The 23234-nt window shown below is 40.1% G+C and overlaps 1 protein-coding gene across 4 annotated transcripts in view; it reads left to right on the top strand.

The window, feature by feature from the left end:
* Nucleotides 1-23234, top strand: part of MTFR1 (mitochondrial fission regulator 1) — an 80045-nt gene that overhangs the window by 46152 nt on the left and 10659 nt on the right. For all 4 annotated transcript variants that reach the window (XM_022595286.3, XM_022595285.3, XM_022595287.2 and 1 more), the window contains one exon: nt 22355-22590. In XM_022595286.3, the coding sequence (XP_022450994.2) occupies nt 22355-22590 (236 nt within the window). The remainder of the gene's footprint in view (nt 1-22354; nt 22591-23234) is intronic.

Raw genomic sequence — 23234 nt, 5'->3', positions numbered from 1 at the left:
TTAATTCATTCGTTTTTCCCTTTTACGGGTCATGCTTTTGGTGTCAGTGTAAGAACTCTGTGCCTGTGTTAGATCCTTTGGATTTTTCTCCTGTTCTTGTTTTTTCCAAGTTTATAGTTTTATGTTTTACAATTAAGTCTCTGATTGTTTGTCCGGTTTTGGTGTCAGAGTAATACTAGCTTCAAAAAATGAAGCTATCTATTTTCTGAAGAGATAGTATAGAACTGGTGTTAATTCTTTAAACATTTAGGAGAATTATCCAGTGAACCATCCGGACCTGTTGATTTCTTTTTGGTGAGATTTATTTATTTATCTATCTGTCTATCTATCTATCTATCTATCTATTTATACATACAGAAAGGCATTTTATTTTAAACATAGCAGTGTGTACCTGTCAATCCCAAACTCCCAGTCTATCCCTCCCTCCCACCCTTCCCCACTGATAACCATAAGTTCATTCTCTAAGTCTGTGAGTCTGTTTCTGTTTTATAAGTCCATTTTAGATTCCACATATAAACGATATCGTATGATATTAAGTGAAGTAAGCCAGACAGAGAAAGACAAATATCATATTTCTCTGTCTGACTTACTTCACTTAGTATGATAATCTCCAGGTCCATCCATGTTGCTGCAAATGGCATTATTTTATTCTTTTTATGGTTGAGTAATATTCCATTGTGCATATGTACCACATCTTCTTTATCCATTCATCTGTCGATGGACATTTAGGTTGCTTCCATGTCTTGGCTATTGTAAACAGTGCCTGCAGTGAACATTGGGGTGCGTGTATGTTTTTCTCTGGATATATGCCCAGGAGTGGGATTGCTGGATCTTATGGTAGCTCTATTTTTAGTTTTTTTAAGGAACCTCCATACTGTTCTCTATACTGGCTGTACCAATTTACATTTCCACCAACAGTGTAGGAGGGTTCCCTTTTCTCCACACCCTCTCCAGCATTTATTGTTTGCAGATTTTTTGATTGATGGCCATTCTCACTGGTGTGAGGTGATATCTTACTGTAGTTTTGATTTGCATTTCTCTAATAATTAGTGATGTTGAGCATCTTTTCATGTGCTTCTTGGCCATCTGTATGTCTTCTTTGGAGAAATGTCTTCTGCCCATTTTTTGATTGGGTTGGGTGTTTTTTTGTATTTTGAGCTGCATGAGCTGGTTGTATACTTTGGATACTACTCCCTTTCTGGTTGCTTTGTTTGCAAATATTTTCTCCCATTGTGTGGGTTGTCGTTTTGTTTATGGTTTCCTTTGCTGTTCAAACACTTTTGAGTTAAATTAGGTTCCATTTGTTTATTTCTGTTTTTATTTCTGTTACTCTGGGAGACTGACTGAAAAAGATATTGCTGTGCAACTTATGTCAAAGGGTGTTGTGCCTATGTTTTCCTCTAAGAGTTTTATAGTGTCTGACTTTACATTTAGGCCTTTAATCCATTTTGAGTTTATTTTTGTGTATGGTGTTAAAGAATGTTCTAATTTCATTTTTTTGCATTTAACTATCTGGTTTTCCCAGTACCATTTATTGAAGAGACTTTCTCCATTGTATAGTCTTGCCTCCTTTGTCATAGATTAATTGGCCATAGGCGGAATTGAGTTTTGGTGTGTTTTTAAAATTATGAGTTCAAGTTCCTTAATAGAGTTATGTGACTGTCTAACGAATTTCGTATTGGAAGAGATGTAGTAGTTTGTATTTTTCAGTTAATTGGTCCATTTCGTCTAACTGGTTAGATTTATGTGTATAGAATTGTTTGTAGTATTTCCTTATTACGCTTTTGATAGCTACGTGGTCTATAGAATATATCCCGTTTCATTCCTGATATTAGTAATTTATGCCTTCTCTTTTTTAAATATTTGTCAATTTTATTAATCTTTTCAAAGAACAAGCTTTCTCTTTCATTGATTTTTCTTTTTTTGGTTTTCAATTTTATTGTTTTCTGCTCCTATCTATTATTTTCTTCCTTCTGCTTACTTTTGAGTTTATTTTGCTCTTTTTCTAGGTTCTTTGGGTGAGAGCTGATATTATTAATTTGAGACTTTCTCTTTATTTTGAATTTTATTTTATTTATATTTTATACAGCGGGTTCTTATTAATTATCCATTTTATACATATTAGTGTATATAATGTCAATCCCAATCTCCCAATTCATCACACCACCACCCCAGTCTCTTATTGAAGAGACTTTCCTCCATTGTATATCCTTGCCTCCTTTGTCATAGATTAGTTGACCATAGGTGTGTGGGTTTATCTCTGGGCTTTCTATCCTGTGCCATTGATCTGTATTTGTGCCAGTACCATATTGTCTTGATTACTGTAGCTTTGTAGTATAGTCTAATGTCAGGGAGTCTGATTCCTCCAGCTCCCGTTTTTTTCCCTCAAGACCGCTTTGGCTATTTGGGGTCTTTTATGTCTCCTTACAAATTTTAAGATTTTTTGTTCTAGTTCTGTAAAAACATGCCATTGGTAATTTGATAGGGATTGCATTGAATCTGTAGATTGCTTTGGGTAGTATCATCATTTTCGCAATGTTGATTCTTCCAATCCAAGAAAATGTTATATCTCTCTATCTGTTTGTATCATCTTTAATTTCTTTCATAAGTGTCTTATAGTTTTCTGCATAAAGGTCTTTTGTCTCCCTAGGTAGGTTTATTCCTAGGTATTTTATTCTTTTTGTTGCAATGGTAAATGGGAGTGTTTTTCCTTAATTTCTCTTTCAGGTTTTTCATCATTAGTGTATAGGAATGCAAGAGATTTCTGTTCATTCATTTTGTATCCTGCAACTTTACCAAATTCATTGATTAGCTCTAGTAGTTTTCTGATGGCATCGTTAGGATTCTCTATGTATAGTATCATGTCATCTGCAAACAGTGACAGTTTTACTTTTTCTTTTCTGATTTGGATTCCTTTTATTTCTTTTTTTTCTCTGACTGCTGTGGCTAGGGCTTCCAAAATGATGTTGAATAATAGTGGTGAGAGTGGGCATCCTTGTCTTATTCCTGATCTTAGAAGAAATGCTTTCAGTTTTTCACCATTGAGAATGATGTTTGCTGTGGGTTTGTCATATATGGCCTTTATTATGTTGAGGTAGGTTTCCTCAATGCCCACTTTCTGGAGAGTTTTTATCATAAACAGGCATTGAATTTTGTCAGAAGCTTTTTCTGCATTGAGATGGTCATATGGTTTTTATTCTTCAATTTGTTAATATGGTGTATCACATTGATTGATTTGTATATATTGAAGACTCTTTGCATTCCTGGGATAAATCCCACTTGATCATGGTGTATGATCCTTTTAATGTGTTGTTGGATTCTGTTTGCTAGTATTTTGTTGAGGATTTTTGCATGTATATTCATCAGTGATATTGGTCTGTAATTTTCTTTTTTTGTAGTATCTTTGTCTGGTTTTGGTATCAGGGTGATGGTGGCCTCCTAGAATGAGTTTGGGAGTGTTCCTTCCTCTGCAATTTTTTGGAAGAGTTTGAGAAGGATGGGTGTTAGCTCTCTCTAAATGTTTGAGAGAATTCACCTGTGAAGCCGTCTGGTCCTGGGCTTTTGTTTGTTGGAAGATTTTTAATCACAGTTTCAATTTCACTACTTGTGATTGGTCGTTCATATTTTCTGTTTCCTCCTGGTTCAGTCTTGGAAGGTTATACCTTTCTAAGAACTTGTCCATTTCTTGCAGGTTGTCCATTTTATTGGCATAGAGTTGCTTGTAGTAGTCTCTTAGGATGCTTTGTATTTCTGCAGTGTCTGTTGTAACTTCTCCTTTTTCATTTCTAATTTTATTGATTTGAGTCCTCTCCCTCTTTTTCTTGATGAATCTGGCTCAAGGTTTATCAATTTTTTTATCTTCTCCAAGAACCAGCTTTTAGTTTTATTGATCTTTGCTATTGTTTTCTTTGTTTCTATTTCATTTATTTCTGCTCTGATCTTTATGATTTCTTTCCTTCTGCTAACTTTGGGTTTTGATTGTTCTTCTTTCTCTAGTTCCTTTACGTGTAAGTTTCAGTTGTTTCTTTGAGTTTTTTCTTGTTTCTTGAAGTAAGCTTGTATTGCTATAAACTTCCCTCTTAGAACTGCTTTTGCTGCATCCCATAGGTTTTGGCTTGTCGTGTTTTCATTATCATTTGTCTCTACGTATTTTTTGATTTCCTCTTTGATTTCTTCAGTGATCTCTTGGTTTTTTAGTAACATTGTTTACCCTCCATGTGTTTGTGTTTTTTACATTTTTTTCCTCAGTAATTGATTTCTCATCTCATAGTGTTGTGGTCAGAAAAGATGCTTGATATGATTTCAGTTTTCTTAAATTTACTGAGGCTTGATTTGTGACGCAAGATGTGATCTATCCTGGAGAATATTCCATGCGCACTTGAAGAAAGTGTAATCTGCTGTTTTTGGATGGAATGTCCTATAAATATCAATTAAATCTATCTGGTCTATTGTGTCATTTAAAGCTTGTGTTTCCTTATTAATTTTCTGTTTGGCTCATGTGTCCATTGGTGTAAGTGAGGTGTTAAAGTCCCCGACTTTTATGGTGTTACTGTCCATTTCCTCTTTTATAGCTGTTGGCAGTTGCCTTATGTATTGAGGTGTTCCTATGTTGGGTGCATATATACTTATAATTGTTATATCTTCTTCTTGGATTGATTCCTTAATCATTACGTAGTGTCCTTCCTTGTCTCTTGTAGCATTCTTTATTTTAAAGTTTATTTTATCTTATATGAGTATTGCTACTCCAGCTTTCTCCTGACTTCCATTTGCATGGAATATCTTTTTCTATCCCCTCACTCTCAGTCTGTATGTGTCCCTAGGTCTGAAGTGGGTCTCTTGTAGACAGCATAGATATGGGTCTTGTTTTTGTATCCATTCAGTGAGCCTGTCTTTTGGTTGAGCATTTAATCCATTCATGTTTAAGGTAATTATCGATATGTATGTTCCTATTACCATTTTCTTAATTGTTTTGGGTTTGTTTTTGTAGGTCCTTTTCTCGTGTTCCACTTAGATGAGTTACTTTAGCATTTGTTGTAGAGCTGGTTTGGTGGTGCTGAATTCTTCTAGCTTTTGCTTGTCCGTAAAGCTTTTGATTTCTCCCTCGAATCTGAATGAGATCCTTGCCAGGTAGAGTAATCTTGGTTGTAGGTTCTTCCCTTTCATCACTTTAAGTATATCATTCCACTCCCTTCTGGCTTGTAGAGTTTCTGCTGAGAGATCAGCTGTTAACCTTATGGGAGTTCCCTTGTATGTTATTGGTCGTTTTTCCCTTGCTGCTTTCAATAATTTTTCTTTGTCTTTATGTTTTTGCCAATTTTATTACTATGTGTCTTGGTGTGTTTCTCCTTGGGTTTATCCTGTATGGGAACTCTGCGCTTCCTGGACTTGGGTGGCTATGTCCTTTCCCATGTTAGGGAAGTTTTCAACTATAATCTCTTCAGATATTTCTTGGGTCATTTCTCTCTCCCTTCTCCTTCTGGGACCCCTATAATGCGAATGTTGTTGCGTTTAATGTTGTCCCAGAGGTCTCTAAGGCTGTCTTCATTTCTTTTCATTTTTTTTCTTTATTCTGTTCCACAGCAGTGAATTCCACCATTCTGTCTTTCAGGTCACTTATCCGTTCTTCTGCCTCAGTTATTCTGCTATTGATTCCTTCTAGTGTATTTTTCTTTTCAGTTATTGTATTGTTCATCTCTGTTTGTTTGTTCTTTGATTCTTCTAGGTCTTTGTTAAACATTTCTTGCATCTTCTTGATCTTTGCCTCCATTCTTTTCCTGAGGTCCTAGATCATCTTCACTATCATTATTCTGAAATCTTTTTCTGGAAGGTTGCCCATCTCCACTTCATTTAGTTGTTTTTCTGGGGTTTTATCTTGTTCCCTCATCTGGTACATAGCCCTCTGTCTTTTCATCTTGTCTATCTTTCTGTGAATGCGGTTTTTGTTCCACAGGCTGCAGAATTGTAGTTCTTCTTGCTTCTGATGTCTGCCCTCTGGTGGATGAGGCTATCTAAGAGGCTTGAGCAAGTTTCCTGACAGGAGGGACTGGTGGTGGGTAGAGCTGGCTGTTGCTCTAGTGGGCAGAGCTTAGTAAAAGTTTAATCCGCTTGTCTGGTGATGGGTGGGGCTGGGTTCCCTCCCTGTTGGTTGTTTGGCCTGAGGCAATTCAACACTGGAGTCTACCCGGGCTCTTTGGTGGGGCCAGTGGCAGACTCTGGGAGGGCTCAAGCCAAGGAGTACTTTCCAGAACTTCCGCTACCAGTGTCCTTGTTCTCATGGCGAGACACAGCCACCCCCAACCTCTTCAGGAGACCCTCCAACAGTAGCAGGTAGGTCCAGTTCAGTCTCCCCTGGGGTCACTGCTCCTTCCCCTGGGTCCCGATGGGCACACTACTTTGTGTGTGCTCCCTGAGTGGAGCCTGTTTCCCCCAGTCCTGTTGAAGTCCTGTAATCAAATCCTGCTAGCCTTCAAAGTCTGATTCTCTAGGAATTCCTCCTCCGGTTGCCAGACACCCAGGTTGGGAAGCCTGACGTGGGGCTCAGAACCTTCACTACAGTGGGTGGACATCTGTGGTATAAGTGTTCTCCAGTTTGTGAGTCACCCACCCAGCAGTTATGGGATTTGATTTCATTGTGATTGTGCCCCACCCCCTCCCCTCTCATTGTGGCTTCTCCTTTGTCTTTGGATGTGGGGTATCTTTTCTGGTGAGTTCCAGAGTCTTCCTGTCGACAATATTCCTGTCTGTGATTGTTCAGCAGTTAGTTGTGATTCCGGTGCTCTTGGAAGTGGGAGTGAGAGCATGTCCTTCTACTGCACCTTCCTGAACCAAATCCTCTTTTTCTGATATAAGCATTTAGTGCTGTAAATTTCCTTCTCAACATTGCTTTTAGCTGCATCCCACAAGTTTTGATATATTATTTTAATTCAGTTCATTGTATTTTTAAATTTCCCTTGAGAAAACTTCTTTTAACTGTTGAAGTTAGAAGTTTGTTGTTTGGTTTCCAAATATTTGGAAATTTTGCTATTATTTTTTGGTTATTGAGTTTTAGTTTGATTCTTTTGTGGTCAGAGGACATAAACTGTATACAGTTCATCCTTGAATAACACAGGTTTGGACTGTGTGTTCCCACTTATATGCAGATTTTTTTCTGTAGTAAGTACTATAGTCCTACACAATTTGAGGTTGGTTGAATCTGCAGGTGCAGAACTGTGGATACTGAGGAACTGCAGATATAGAGGGCGGACTATAATTTATATGCAGATTTTGGACTGCGGGGAGGGTTGGAGCCCCTAACCCCTGTGTTGTTGAAGGGTGTATTTCCATTCTTTAAAAATTTGTTGAGGTTTTTTTTGTTTTGTTTTGTGGTATGCTGGCCTCACTGTTGTGGCCTCTCCCGTTGTGGAGCGCAGGCTCAGCGGCCATGGCTCACAGGCCCAGCTGCTCCACGGCATGTGGGATCTTCCCAGACCGGGGCACGAACCTGTGTCCCCTGCATCGGCAGGTGGACTCTCAACCACTGTGCCACCAGGGAAGCCCTGTTGAGGTTTTTTTTAATGGCCCAAGGATATGGGCCATTTTGGTTTATGTTCTATGGGTACTAGAAAAGAATGTGTACTCTTGTTGTTAGTGGAATGTCCTATAAATGTTAAATAGAACTTGTTGGTTGATGGTGTTGCTAAATTCTTCTGTATCATTCTTGATTTTCTATTCTAACAGTTGTTGAAAAGGGGGTGTTGAAGTCTCCCACTGTATTTGTGGATTTGTGTATTTTTCCTTTCTGTCAGCTTTTGCTTTTCATTTTTTGGAGGTCTGTTGTTTGGTGCATACATACTTAGGATTGCTGTGTCTTTTATCTTTTTACTGTAATATAATGTCCCTTTCTGTCCCTGATAATTCTGTTTGCTCTTAAGTCTACTTACATTTAATATTAATGTAGTCAGAACTGTTTGGTTGTTTTTTGGTTAATGTTTGCGTAATATATCTTTTTCTGTTCTTTTACTTTCATCCTGCTGTTGGTATTTGCCTCATATTTTGAGATGCTTTTTTGTTGGATCCATATATATTTGCAATTGTTATATCTTCTTGGATCGATCCCTTGATTATTATGTAGTGTCCTTCTTTGTCTCTTGTGACAGGCTTTATGTTAAAGTCTATTTTGTCTAATAAGAGTATTTCTACTCCAGCTTTCTTTTGATTTCCATTTGCATGGAATATCTTTTTCTGTCCCCTCACTTTTAGTCCGTATGTGTCCCTAGGTCTGAAGTGGGTCTCTTGTAGACAGTATATTGTTCGGGGCTTGTTTTTGTATCCATTCAGCCAGTCTGTGTCTTTTGGTTGGAGCATTTAATCTATTTACATTTAAGGTAATTACTGATACATATGTTCTTGTTGTCATTTTGTTAATTGTTTTGGATTTGGTTTTGTAGGTCTTTTTTCTTCACTTCTATTTTTTTGTTTTCTTGTGATTTGATGACTATCTTCAGTGTTATGTTTGGATTCCTCTTTCTTTTTTGTGTGTATATCTATTGTAGATTTTTGGTTTGTGGTTACTATGAGGGTTTGGTATAGCAAAACCTCATAGTATGTGTATACAAGACTGTTTTAAGTTCCTGCTCTCTTATTTCAAATGCATTACCAATATCCTGCATTTGTACTCTCCTCAAGATTACTAGCTTTGATATCAGATTTGTGTGGATGATTTCCTACCTTTATTGTATTTTTGCCTTTACTGGTGAGCTTTCCCATTTGTAATTTTCTTGTTTGTAGTTGTGGCTTTTTCTTTTGCACCTAGGGAAGCTCCTTTAGCATTTGTTGTAAAAGTGGTTTGGTGGTGCTGAATTCTGTTAGCTTTTGCTTGTCTGTAAAGCTTTTGATTTCTCTGTCGAATCTGAACAGGAGCCTTGCTGTGTAGAGTATTCTTGCTTGTAGGTTTTTCCCTTTCATCACTTTAAATATATTGTGCCGCTTCCTTCTGGCCTGCAGTGTTTCTGCTGAAAAATCAGCTGATAACCTTATGGGGATTCCCTTGTATGTTATTTGTTGCTTTTCCCTTGTTGCTTTTAATATTAATATTTTCTCTGTGTCTTTAATTTTTGTCAGTTTGAATAATTTGTGTCTTGGTGTGTTCCTCCTTGGGTTTATCCTGTATGGGACTCTGTGCTTCCTGGACTTGGGTGACTGTTTCCTGTTCCACATCAGGGAAGTTTTCAGCTTTATCTCTTCAAATATTTTCTTAGGCCGTTTCTCTCTCTCTTCTTCTGGGACCTCTATAATGTGAATGTTGGTGTGTTTAATGTTGTCCCAGAGGTCTCTTAAACTGTCCTCACTTCTTTTCATTCTTTTTTCTTTATTCTGCTCTGCAGCAGTGATTTCCACCATTCTGTCTTCCAGCTCACTTATATGTTCTTCTCCCTTATTTATTCTGCTATTGATTTCTTCTAGTGTATTTGTGATTTCAGTTATTGTTCAATTGTTTGTTTGTTCTTTACATCTTCTAACTCTTTGTTAAGCATTTCTTGTATCTTCTGAGTCCGTGCCCCCATTCTTTTTCCGAGATCTTGGATCATCTTTACTATCATTACTCTGAATTCTTTTCCAGGTAGATTGCCTTTCTGCACTTAACTTAGTTGTTCTTCTGGGGTTTTATCTTGTTCCCTTGTCTGGAACATATTCCTCTGCTGTCTCATTTTGTCAGTCTTTCTGTGTTTGCAGTCTCTGTTCTGCAGGCTGCAGGATAGTAGTTCCTCTTGCGTCTGGTGTCTGCCCCCTGGCGGGTGAGGCTGGTCTAGAGGCTTGTGCAGGCTTCCTGGCTGGAAGGACTGGTGCCTGGCCACTTGTGGGTTTGTCCCTCTCGTGGGTAGGGCCATGTCAAGGGGCGTGTTTAGATGTGGCTGTGGGCTCAGAAAGACTTAGGCAGCCTGTCTGCTGATGCGTGTGGTGTGTTTTCACCCTGTTGGTTGTTTCGTCTGAGGTGTCCCAGCACTGAAGCCTACAGGCTGTTGGATGGCCCAGGACTTGGTGTCAAAATGGCAGCCTCCAGGAGAGCTCTCGCTAATGAGTACTCCCTGGTACCTCTGTCACCAGTGTCCTCTTCCCCACAGTGACCTACAGCCCTCCTCACCTCCCCAGGAGACCCTCTAAGACCAGCAGGTAGGTCTGGCCCAGGATCCTCTGAAGTCACTGCTTTTTCCTTGGGTTCTAGTGCACACAAGACCTTGTGTGTGCCCTCCAAGAGTAGGATTTCCCTTTCCTCGAGTCCTGTGGAGTTTCTGCGGTCAAGCGCTGCTGGGCTTCAAAGCGAAATCCTCTGGGGGCTCCTCCCAATGCCAAGACTCCCTGACCAGGGAGCCTGATGTGGGGCTCAGAGCTCTCACTCCTATGGGAGAACCTCTGTGATACAATTATTTTCCAGTTTGTGTGTTGCCCACCCGGTGGGTATGGGATTTGGTTGTATCATGAATGCGCCCCTCCTACCATTTCGTTGTGGCCTGTTCTTTGTCTTTGAATATCTTTTTTGGTAGGTTTCATGCTTTTTTGTCAATGATTGTTCAGCAGTTAGTTGTGATTTTGGTGTTTTCGTGAGAGGAGGTGTGTTCAAGCCCTTCTACTCTGCCGTCTTGTCTCCTCGCCTGTCTGGGGCCCACAGCGTGGTCGCAGTCACTGTCCCGCTGTAATGTGGCCTCGTTGTTTGGCCACAGACTGGCCTGCCTTCGACGCCCATCAGGCTGGAACGAAGCCCTGCCATTATTTTTTTTAAGTACTTTTTCAGCCTTGCCGTTTTACTCCTCTCCTGGGACCCTGATGCCACAATTACTAGATCTTCTCTTGTAGCCACACAGGTCACCGAGACTCTGCTCATGTTTTTCCCTAGTTGGTTCATTTTTTGTTTTCCAGATTGGATAACTTCTGTTGTTCTGTCTCTAAGTTCACTGATTCTTCCCTCTGTCTTCTCCATTCTGCTTTTGTTCCTATCCATTGTGTTATTTCAGTTATTTTACTTTTTGGTTCTAAAAGTTTTATTTGGTTCCCCACCCCCTTTTTTTTTTTTTTTTTGCTGAGACTATTATTTTCATTTGTTTCAAGAGTGCTGCTAAATGCTCATTGAAGCCTTTTTATTGTAGCTGCTTTGAAATCTGTCAGATAATTCAAACATCTCTTGTCATCTCAGAGTTGGCATCTACTGATTGTCTTTTTCCATTCAGTTTGTGTTCTTTTTGGGTCTTGGCATGAAGAGTGATTTTACTGAAACCTAGATATTTTGAGTATCTGAGATTTTGGATCTTATTTCAGCTTTTTCTTTTAGCTGGCTTTCACTAATAGCAAGGGAGGAGTGTGTGCCATCTTGTTACTACCAGGTGGGAGCAGAAGTCCAGGTTTCCCACTCGGCCTCCAGTCACCCGCAGGGCAGTGCTCTATTTTACTGCTGGGCATATTACTGCTGGGTGGCGGTGGGTGCCCCAACTCCCCACGAGGCCTCCTGGGGCACCATCCTAGCAGATAGGGGAGGCTGCTTCATTGATGCTGGATGGGGTGTAATTCTGCCCCCACACCCCACCCCAGATTGTCTCCACTGTCTTACAGGGAGGTGAGTAAGTCCCTGCTTTCTCTGACACCATCTTGTAGGGTTTGAGGCATCTCATTACAGCCTAGAAAGGAGGGAAGTTAGCCTTGGTGGAGGTGGGGCCGCAGCATTTTCTGTGATGTTGGCTGGAGTAGAGCACTTATTTTATATAAGTTATCTATTGTGGGAGGCTGCCCCTTTCTTGGTCCTTTGGCTAAGAGAGCAGGCTTTTGTTGAGACTTTTTCCCCTGCATCCATTGGCATTTCTGGGTTACCTGTTACTCCAGTGCCCAGTCTGGGATATATGAGGTAAAAGGAAACTCAAGGAACTCACTCCTAGGCTGGGGTTTTTTTTTTTTTTTTTCTTTTTCTTTTGGATCCCAAGGTCCAACTCAGTCTGTCTTCTCTCTGCCTGAAGTCTTTTTTTTTTTTTGCACTTCTTTTTCTTGGTGTTTTTTTCTTTTAACTTTATTTTTCTGCTGCATTGTCTTTTTAAAAAAATTAATTATTTTTTGGCTGCGTTGGGTCTTCATTGCTGTGCGTGGGCTTTCTCTAGTTGCAGCAAGCAGGGGCTACTCTTTGTTGCAGTGCGCGGGCTTCTCACTGCAGTGGCTTCTCTTGTTGTGGAGCATGGGCTCTAGGCATGCAGGCTCAGTAGTTGTGGCGCACGGGCTTAGTTGCTCTGTGGCGTGTGGGATCTTCCCAGACCAGGGCACAAACCCATGTCCCCTGCATTGGCAGGTGGATTCTTAATCACTGCACCAGCAGGGAAGCCCCTGCATTGGGTCTTTGTTGCTACATGCAGGCTTTCTCTAGTTGCAGCAAGTGGGGGCTACTCTTCGTTGCAGTGCATGGGCTGCTCATTGCGGTGGCTTCTCTTGTTGCAGAGCATGGGCTCTAGGTGTGCGAGCTTCAGTAGTTGTGGCACATGGGCCCTACAGCATGCAGGCTTCAGTAGTTGTGGCATGTGGGCTCGGTAGTTGTGGCTCACGGGCTCTAGAGCGCAGGCTCAGTAGTTGTGGTGCACGGGCTCAGTAGTTGTGGCATGTGGGCTTAGTTGCCCCGCAGCATGTGGGACCTTCCCAGACCAGGGATTGAACCCGTGTCCCCTGCATTGGCAGGCGGATTCTTAATGACCGCACCACCGGGGAAGTCCGAAAGTCTTCTTACATTTGTTTTATATATGATGTCCAGAGATTATAGTTGTAGTTAGGAGGAAGAATAGTGAAAAGTTCATCTGCTTCATCTTCCTAGAAAAGTCTCTAAAGGGCTTTTAACACAAATGTCATGTTTGTACTTGACATGACATTATGGGGTAGCTATTATGGGGATTGTGATTATAGAGTAATTGAGTTGGCATAATGGATTTGGATAATGGATTTTGTCTATGATGTTGAAAGTAATTGGCTAAAGGATCTTTGAAAAGGTGCCTGGAAGCATTCTAGGTAAAGATAATCTGAACCTGAACAAAGTGAGAAGGAAACAGAGGAGACCCAGCTGGATTTGCGCAATGCTCTGGAGGAGGAAGTCAACAGACAGGTGGGAAGTGGCCCTAGAGTTCCAAGGTTAATGACACGGCCCATGTGACTAGAGAGATTGGGCAGACTTTTTATTTTGCTGTGTGGTGCTATATCACCTTTTGCATCAGTTGTGATTAACTGTGGATGGGTATAATAAACCTAGATGGCTGGGAAAGGTACTCTGTGTTATGTTCCTGTGGCTGATATCCTGATAAACAGGCTGACACATCTAAGTCTCACCATCTTCCTAAGGACGGGAGCTTTGAGGAAGCTCTATTTGATCAGTTTCACATACCAGATAAAGTGTGTTTTGTACAGATTGATGAGATAGCAGATTTACCATATCATGTATTTTAATCAATAGGACAAAATAGAAGGATGAAAGCTGATGGAATTTTACATTGTCTTGACAATTATTTAATACTAGTACTCTTACCAGGCAGTTTGAGTCTTTTTACATCTGTCATTTTGATATTAACTGCATTTCCATGGCAGTTTTTTATTGTAACTTAACTCATAACTGTAACTTAAATCTTAAAAACATAATATGAAGTAGAGTACTTTCAAGATTTATGTATTGCCATTTGAGTGTTTCCCTGCCTGTCACATTTATATTTATATGAAAGCCAAAGCTATTCAATATATTTGTTTCTTATTTCTCCCTTGAAATTTGTTGATGGCATTTCTATAACTGTTGGTTACAATGTTACAGTATTATCTCTCTGGGAAAGTGGCATACACATGAGTCCTTAATTGGTTATTGTACAATTGATTTTTTTTTTTCAAATACACTGAACTTCAGTTTTCTCATCTCTAAATTGGAAGCACCAATACCTACTTTGAGAGGAGAATTTTGAAAGATAGCATGAGAAAACTTATAGCACAGTGCCATGCACAAGTAAGTCCTCATTTTTTTTTCTGTTCTGTACACGTTTTTATTTCCCTTTGAATTAACAGAATGGCCCCAGGATTGGAAAGAAATCTTCATTTTTATAAGAAGCATTGAGATCCTTTGAAAGAATCAATATAACTGAGAGTCTTGTCTCAGATAATTAACTTGTTCTCTTTCATAATCGTAGCCTATGGAGAATGTGTAGTCTTTGGACATAGACACAGCATAACATTTGCACTATGTGTGATGAAATTAAAGACTATAATCTATGTGGCTTCTAGCAGACATCATAGGCATTGTCATCAAGTTTTGTGTTTATTTTAAAATAAATTTATTTTATTTATTTTTGGCCGTGTTGGGTCTTCGTTGCTGCACGCGGGCTTTCTCTAGTTGCGTCAAGTGGGGGCTGCTCTTCGTTCTGGTGTACGGGCTTCTCACTGCGGTGGCTTCTCTTGTTGTGGAGCATGGGCTCTAGGCCCACGTGTTTCAGTAGTTGTGGCTCGTGGCTCTAGAGTGCAGGCTCAGTAGTTGTGATGCACTGGCTTAGTTGCTCCATGGCATGTGGGATCTTCCCAGACCAGGGCTCAAACCCGTGTCCGCTGCATTGGCAGCTGGATTCTTAACCACTGTGCCACCAGGGAAGCCCCTGTCATCAAGTTTTTGATTGCTTTTGGAGTAGAATATTTTTTTAAAAATTTATTTTTTTAATTGATGTATAGTTGATTTACAGTGTGTTAATTTCTGCTGTATAGCGAAGTGATTCAGTTATACATACATTCTTTTTTACATTCTTTTCCATTATGGTTTGTCCCAGGATATTGAATATAGTTCCCTGTGCTATACCGTAGGACCTTGTTGTTTATCCATTCTATATATACCAGTTTGTATCTGCTAACCCCAAATTCCCACTCCATCCCTTCCTCACCCCCTCTCCCCCTTGGCAACCACAAGTCTGTTCTCTTGTGAGTCTGTTTCTGTTTCATAGATAGTTCATTTGTGTCATATTTTAGATTCCATGTATAAGTGATGTCATATGGTATTTGTCTTTCTCTTTCTGACATACTTCACTTAGTATGATAACCTCTAGGTCCACCCATTTTGCTGCAAATGGCATTATTTCATTCTTTTTTTATGGCTGAGTAGTATTCCATTGTATATATATATCACATCTTTTTTATCCATTCATCTGTTGATGGGCATTTAGGCTGTTTCTATGTCTTGGCTATTGTGAATAGTGCTGCTATGAACATAGGGGTGCGTGTATCTTTTTGAATTAGAGTTTTCTCTGGATATATGCCCAGGAGTGGCATTGCTGGATCATGTGTCAGCTCTATTTTTAGTTTTTTAAGGAACCTCCATACTGTTTTACGTAGTGGCTGCACCAATTTACATTCCCACCAACAGTGCAGGAGGATCCCCTTTTCTCCACACCCTCTCCAGCATTTATTTATGTATGTATGTATGTATGTATTTATTTTTGGCCATGTTGGGTGTTAGTTGCAGCACGTGGGCTTCTCTCTAGTTGTGTGCAGGCTCCAGGGAGCATGGGCTGTGTAGTTTGCGGCACACAGTCTCTCCCATTGAGGTGCACAAGCTCAGTAGTTGTGGCGCGTAGGCTTTGTTGCCCTGCAGCATGTGGGATCTTAGTTCCCTGACCAGGGATCAAACCCACGTCCCCTGCATTGAAAGGCAGATTCTTTACCACTGGGCCACCAGGGAAGTCCCTCCAGCATTCGTTATTTGTAGACTTTTTAATGATGGCCATTCTGACTGATGTGAGGTGGTATCTCATTGTAGTTTTGATTCACATTTCTTTAATAATAAGGGATGTTGAACATCTTTCCATGTGCCTGTTGACCCATCTGTATGTCGTCTTTGGAGAAAAGTCTATTTAGGTCTTCTGCCCATTTTTCATTTGGGTTGTGTTTTTGTTGTTGAGTTTTATGAGCTGTTCGTATATTTTGGAAATTATACCCTTGTCGGTCCCATCATTTGCACATACTTTCTCCCTGGAGTAGAACATTATTTAAGGAATATTGAAATGTTTCAAGTTTAACTCCACTTTGTTCATTCTTTATTAATATGTTAATTTCTAATTGTATCTAATTCTTAATTCTTAGTGCCCACGTACATATCAAACTGAGTATGTATTAAATAAAAATTTACAGGTTCATAGGATTTAAAAGTATTTGAGGTAGCCCTTTTTCTTATACCAGAATGTTTGTAATCTAATGAATTAAGATGAATGTATTTACAAAAATCTGATATAAGAATAGTGAATAAAGTGAGACTGAAGGCTTTGACTAAAGATATCAATTGTAAAATGAAATGTGCTGTTTTTTAAGGAGTGTCGGGGAAGAACCCCAACCTCACAGAGCATGACAGTGAGTAACAAGACTCCAAAGGAAATGACTCAGCAAGCAAGCAGGCTGGCTGGCCACAGCGCCATAGGTGCAAGTGTACACCAGGAGACACAAAGGATCAGGGCAAGACGGTTTCCTACTCACAGCACAGCAAACAGCAGATGTTATTCATTCCCATTTTAATCTTAAGTATTTGACACTAGACATTAACTAATAATGCACATCAGTACAGTACTGCATTCAAGGAAGAAATGTCATTGCCACTAAATATCACTTATAGGAAGATCCAGCTTTTTTTTTTTTTGCGGTACATGGGCCTCTCACTGTTGTGGCCTCTCCGTTGCGGAGCACAGGCTCCGGACGCGCAGGCTCAGCGGCCATGGCTCACGGGCCCAGCCGCTCCGCGGCATGAGGGATCCTCCCGGACCGGGGCACGAACCTGCGTCCCCTGCATCGGCAGGCGGACTGTCAACCACTGCGCCACCAGGGAAGCCCAAGATCCAGCTTTTAAAATACAAAACGAGACTTGTGTTGAACAGAATCTAGAATAGGCGATGAATCCCACTAGTCATCTGGGTCTGCAGCCTCATGACAGTCCTGACTATTCCCCACTATAGTCCTTTCATGGATTACTTCCCTCAGAATAATTTCCCTAGTCCAGTTGTCTTTATCCAGCTATTTGCTCACTTTGAAAAATATTGTTAGCTTTCTACCCAACTTTGTGCTTTCAGGGAACTACATTACGAGTTGTCCTCCCTTCTCCGCACCCTATTGACAGTAACATGTATTTCTGTACCTTTCTAAGCTATTCTCTCAACTAAAACAGTGAGGGAGACTCAATAAAAGTCATCCGGGGAATACCACCTTTCACAGGGCACTGGGCTCATTTAAAAGAATCTCAGATTTTGAGTTGTCATTAACTGTGAGGTAAGGGGAAAGGATCCAAGAGGTACATTGTATTTAATTGAGGATTTTCTTTAAAATAGTCAGTGGAGCTTAAAAAGCCCTTCGTGTCTGTGTATGTTGTACTTCAGAGTGGCCGCCCTTGATACTAACATTGAAAAGGTAAGCGAGCCAGACACTTCGTGTGGATGGTACTCTGAAGGGGAGCCTGCACCCTTGTGCCATAGGCACTTCAGAGCCAAATCAAACAAAAAGGGTAGAAGTCTCGCCAGCACAAGTCAGTATGCAGACCGTATTTTTTTTTAAAAACATCTTTATTGGAGTATAATTGCTTTACAATGGTGTGTTAGTTTCTGCTTTATAACAAAGTGAATCAGCTATACGTATACATATATCCCCATATCCCCTCCCTCTTTTGTCTCCCTCCCACCCTCCCTATCCCACCCCTCTAGGTGGTCACAAACCACCAAGCTGATCTCCCGGTGCTATGTGGCTGCTTCCCACTAGCTATGTGTTTTACGTTTGGTAGTGTACATATGTCCAAGCCTCTCTCTCTCTCTGTCACAGCTCACCCTTCCCCCTCCCCGTATCCTCAAGTCCATCCTCTAGTAGGTCTGCGGCAGACAGTGTTTTTAAGAAATGATCATACTTTGGCTGTTTGTCTTCTGCTTTTGGGACATCCGTACTTGATGCCTCTTTTGTTCTTTTTGTTTTTATATTTGTTTACTTAAAATTTCTCTGAATTATACACAGATTTAGTGGAAAAGAGCATTTCTTAGTTTGGGTTACTTTTGCCTCTATATTCTAGCTCTTTAATAGCCTTGTATTCTGAAGGATGGCAAAACAGATTGGTTCTGAGAGCGAGTTATTTGTAGACTGCCTTATAAAACAGATGTCTGTGGGAAAAGGGTGTGTGTGTGTTTATAGTTTTAAAGGAAGGGACATGTATGAGAATTTTCATAAAACCTAAGCTTTTCCATATATAAGAATATTACAGAGCAACTCTTTTTCTTTATTTTTTTGCCTTTGGTTCTCAAGCTTCTGTAAATGTCAAATCTTTCTGTGTCTTTGAGAATGCATGATCATTTCAAGATTATTTTCCTTTTCCAGCTTCTAAAAATCCACATTTAAACTTCCACATTTCCTATAATTTGTTTGAACCCATAGCTGTCAACCCATAGCAGGGAAATGCAGAATCTATACCAAAGTTATAAAAATAGTATAGACATATAAAATATAGATGATCTGACACTGTCACTTAAATCGTTTTGCTAAAGGTCCTAAACTTTTTCCCTCTTACCCTGGCACACTGTTTTTCAAGATTAATGAGTGCTTATCCCTTAATTCTCAGTAGATGCAAAAACAAAAGGATAGAATTCATCTGGAGGAGTTATGGGGAGAGGTAGAAGCTTAATTCTTATTTTTCTTAAACAGTGTAGTTTGCTGTTAAGTATTGGTTAATTTCCTCTTACAGTGTATTTTGGCTGGAAGATATCTTAAAGAAAGGAAGCTGTTCAAACATGCCTTGTAGTTGATCTCTTAATCCAAATCGCCCTATTATCTCGTTCCAGTTCTGGGTATCGAAGTGTAAATGTTCATGGGATTAGACGATTGGCTTACTTGAGTGATAACATTTTAAAACAAACGTAAAAGCATATAATACTTTTGGATCCTGTGATCTGGGAGGGTATACTCACTACTAAAGTGACTACGAGTTCTTGAAAAAACAGTTATTATAACATCATTTTTTTGTTTAGTAGCACTAAAGATTCTGGCATTCAAAATTTATCTTTAGGGCTTCCCTGGTGGCGCAGTGGTTGAGAGTCCGCCTGCCGATGCAGGTGACACGGGTTCATGCCCCGGTCTGGGAAGATCCCACATGCCGCGGAGTGGCTGGGCCCGTGAGCCATGGCCGCTGAGCCTGCGCGTCCGGAGCCTGTGCTCCGCAACGGGAGAGGCCACAGCGGTGAGAAGCCCGTGTACCGCAAAAAAATAAAAAATAAATAAAATTTATCTTTATTTGCTGTTATAATATATAGTTTATGAAACCTCTGCACTCATACATAATATGAAAATATGTTCCCAATAAAATATTCATTCTCTTAGGTAAGTTCAGATAAACAAAGCAAAATCCAACTTTCATGGAAAATGGGAGACGGTAGGGGGTAGAGGTGCGTCTTTACCTCCAGGCTCTCGTGCTTCTCTGCTCGGCTGCACTTCCATCCAGTTGTCACCCTCCAGGTGCTCCACCCGGCTGCCTGTGGCAGGGCGCCTGTCCCCTGTCTTGAGAACTCTCTGCTTCTGATCATCCCCTGCTCGAGACCCGCCGTCTCCGTTCCTACTAGTAGTCTTCCTCCTTTCTCCACTGTCGCTTCGAACAAGTGTGATACTTTAACTGTACATTTATTTGAGATTTCTATATTTTACCCAGATCTTTCCTCAGGACTAGAATTCTGTCTCTGCCAGTATCCTATCTACCAGTGGTTTCCTTAGTTCTTTCAAAACGTAATATTTTTAAAATAGTATTTTAAAACACTATTTTAAAAGTAGTGTTTTAATATGTTTTATTAGACAGTTGTCAAGAATATAGTTGAGGAACCATATTAAATATTTGACATTATACTGATTAAATAACTATGTAAGTATCCCCCCCAAAAAAACTTCATTCAGTAGACTAATATCTGTCTTCTTGTAATTTAACGTGTTTATCGTATAGAGACGTTTAACGAAATTATTTGACCTACCCTATGAAAGGTAAGTAGAAATCAAAATTCAGTGTTATATTAACAAAAAGCCATAGTGATTTAAAAAAAATTTAATGTCTTATTAAAATTACTTTCTTTATTGCAGGTTGATTAGAGCACATGCTCTAATCTGAACTTATATAACATATAATCTTTCAGAGAACATATTAATGTATTTAATCAGAGCATTGGTATTGTTTCTTATAAAAGTTTTTGCCTTTGTTTAATCGTTATGTACTTTTTTTAGACATTTCATCACCTGTTTCTTCCCCGTGTGGGGTAAGAAAGGAAATGGTAATTAAAGCTTTGCAAGCCCAATATATTTCCCTACCCCACAGATATTCTAAATTAAATAAAGTGAATGAGGTTAGTATTATTAAAGTTGGTTGCTAGTTAGGTAATAACGAGGACATTTATTCTCCAAATATTTTTGTTTAATAATTAATACTACAGGTAAAAAACAATTTGCAAGCAGCCTCTGTGTATGACAGTTTAATTAACAGGGCATAATCAAAATTAGATATGAAGAAAAACAACTGAATTCAGTGCAAAATACCAAAAGCTGAAGGTCCAAGAATTCATTCATTCAGACACTAGGTAGAATGAGTTATCATAGCTCTCAAGCAAAACTAAAATAGCAGTGTTCAGTTAAAGGAAAACTGAAATACAGTATAATGTTGGTGAATGTTACAACAGTCAGTCTGAGTTTGACTACATCAAACAGAAGCCCAAAATAATGGTGATGGAAATTTTTCTCAAGTCAAAAACATCCAGAGTGGATAGTCTGAAGCTGACAGTGGCTCCACTGTGTCCTCAGGGACCAGCCAGGTTCTTTGCCATCCTTAGCTTTGGCTTTACTGTCAAGGTTAGCTTCTGTCCTTCAGCGACTCTCAAGGCTCTCAGAAGCAGGAAAAGTGGGTAGGGCTAGAGATGAAAGGACTTTCTTTCTTGTAGAGTTGAGTCACTGCCCTCTAAGCAGCCTTCCGAAGTGGCTCACCATCTTGTTAGACACAGCTCCGTCACATGACCACGTGAGACTGTGAGGGGAACTGGCATACGTTAATTAACTTGATTGTGGTGATTATTTCAAAATGTATACACATTAACAAATCATCATGCTGTACTATGTGTGTGTGTGTATATATACACACACACACACACACAATATTTGTCAGTTATTCCACAATAAAGCTGGATGAAGAAAAAAAGGGCTTAGAGGCTGGAAAAACCTAACTGTAGAAAATAGGAGGAAATGGATAAATATATAAATTGACAGTTGAAATCTGAATTTTATTCTCAACCTACGAAGCAGTGCATATTAGAAAACCTTTCTTTACGCTCAAGTGAAAATGAGACCATCTGTATAATTACTGCATGGGTTCAATTGTAATTACTTTTTCCCCCTTTTCAGTTTCTTATGCTGTAATTTGGCCCATATTGTTACAGTGTGTCTTGCAGTTTGGTGTATTCTATCACAAGTGGAAAACACGGACATCGAAATGCAGAAACCAAGACCCTGGGGAAGGGCTAATGGATTACTGATTTGATTTGATTGTCAAATATAGCCAATAATTAGTTTACCTTTATTTATTTATTTTATTTATTATTTTTTTTTGTGGTACGCGGGCCTCTCACTGTTGTGGCCTCTCCCACTGCGGAGCACAGACTCCGGACACACAGGCTCAGTGGCCATGGCTCACAGGCCCAGCCGCTCCACGGCATGTGGAATCTTCCTGGACCGGGGGCACGAACCCGTGTCCCCTGCATCGGCAGGCGGACTCTCAACCACTGCGCCACCAGGGAAGCCCTAGTTTACCTTTTTTTAAAAAAAATATTTATTTGATTGCACTGGGTCGTAGTTGTGGCTCTGGGCTCCTTAGTTGTGGCATGCGAACTCTTAGTTGCAGCATGCATGTGGGCTCTAGTTCCCTGACCAGGGATCGAACCCGGGCCCCCTTCATTGGGAGCGTGGAGTCTTATCCACTGCACCACCAGCGAAGTCCCAGTTTACCATTTTTAACAGCATTAAAAGTTGCATCACCTTAGTTCAAACCACCAAAACAAAACATGAATTAGCAAAAACATTGTTGGAATCTGTGATTCCTCCGGATAGTGTTGGCTTGTGCATATAACGTAGAGATAAAGATTAAGAAGAATGATGCCAACAAGAAACCTGGTGTGGTGTGTATCTACATCAGGTTGATAAGTGCTTTGTTGTTTTGAAACTTACAGCAGGGGTTTTATGTAAGGTCAGCCTGAAAAATGGTTCTCAGATGTTATGTTCTGCTGTGTTCTGATTGACTTTGAAATGATGATTTTTTACATTCCCTAACAAAGCCTGTGTGACAGCCAACCTTCTGTCTTCCTTGAAGGACAGAGATCCGGAAAAGGCAACCCCTTCAGGATGATCTTCCTTTCTTCGAGAGGCCCCTAGGCCGGCAGTTTTCCTTACCAAACCTGTCTCCGGAAGAGCCTCCACTGCAGACCATGACACTGGCCAACGAGGAAGCACTGCAGAAGATCTGTGCCCTCGAAAGTGAGCTTGCTGCCCTCAGAGCTCAGATTGCCAAAATTGTGACCCTCCAGGAACAGCAAAACCTCAGTGCAGGTCTGCAAGTCCTACATTTGTTTTAACCAGCAAACTGGAAATTAGGAGAATGCCACTAATTTGAAAAGAAAAAAGAAATGTATATATAGAAGTGTAACTGAATCACTTTGCTGTACACCTGAAACTAACACAACATTGTAAATCAGCTATATTACAATAAAAGTTAAAAAAAAAGTAACAGCCATTGGGCTCGTTGGAAAATCAGGGGTCAGTCCTCTGCATTGTCCAGTACAGGACCCAGTCAAGGTTAAGTAGTTCCTGTTTGTTTTGAACAGTCTTAATGCCGTCAGAGAGGATGGTGAGTGTATTTTGAAAACACAACATATACATACATTGACAACAGTTGACTTGCCACTAGTGAATGCTGTGGTAAACTTAGTTGTCTGTGATAATGGCACAATTCACATCAGACAGGAGGTAATCGCAAAAAACAACCCTGACAGGGTTGAGTGCTGTTTACTGACCTACATGTCCTGAGGCAAGTACTTGGCCTTTCTACCTCCCTTTCCTGCTCTAAAATGGGGATAGTAGTTACCTATGGTAGGGAGTAAACGTGGAGATTATATACAATACCTTCAGCACATAGTAGATATTCAGTAGTCATTTTTCTCCCTCTTGCCCAGAGTGGAAACTGAATTCAGGTC

The sequence above is a fragment of the Delphinapterus leucas genome, chromosome 17 (genome assembly GCF_059928025.1).
Source record: "Delphinapterus leucas isolate spDelLeu-1000000601 "Yukka" chromosome 17, BTC_Dleu_Yukka2, whole genome shotgun sequence".
Lineage (NCBI taxonomy): Eukaryota > Metazoa > Chordata > Mammalia > Artiodactyla > Monodontidae > Delphinapterus > Delphinapterus leucas.
The sequence above is the reverse complement of the archived record's forward strand: the minus strand, read 5'-3'. Positions and strand labels throughout refer to the sequence as shown.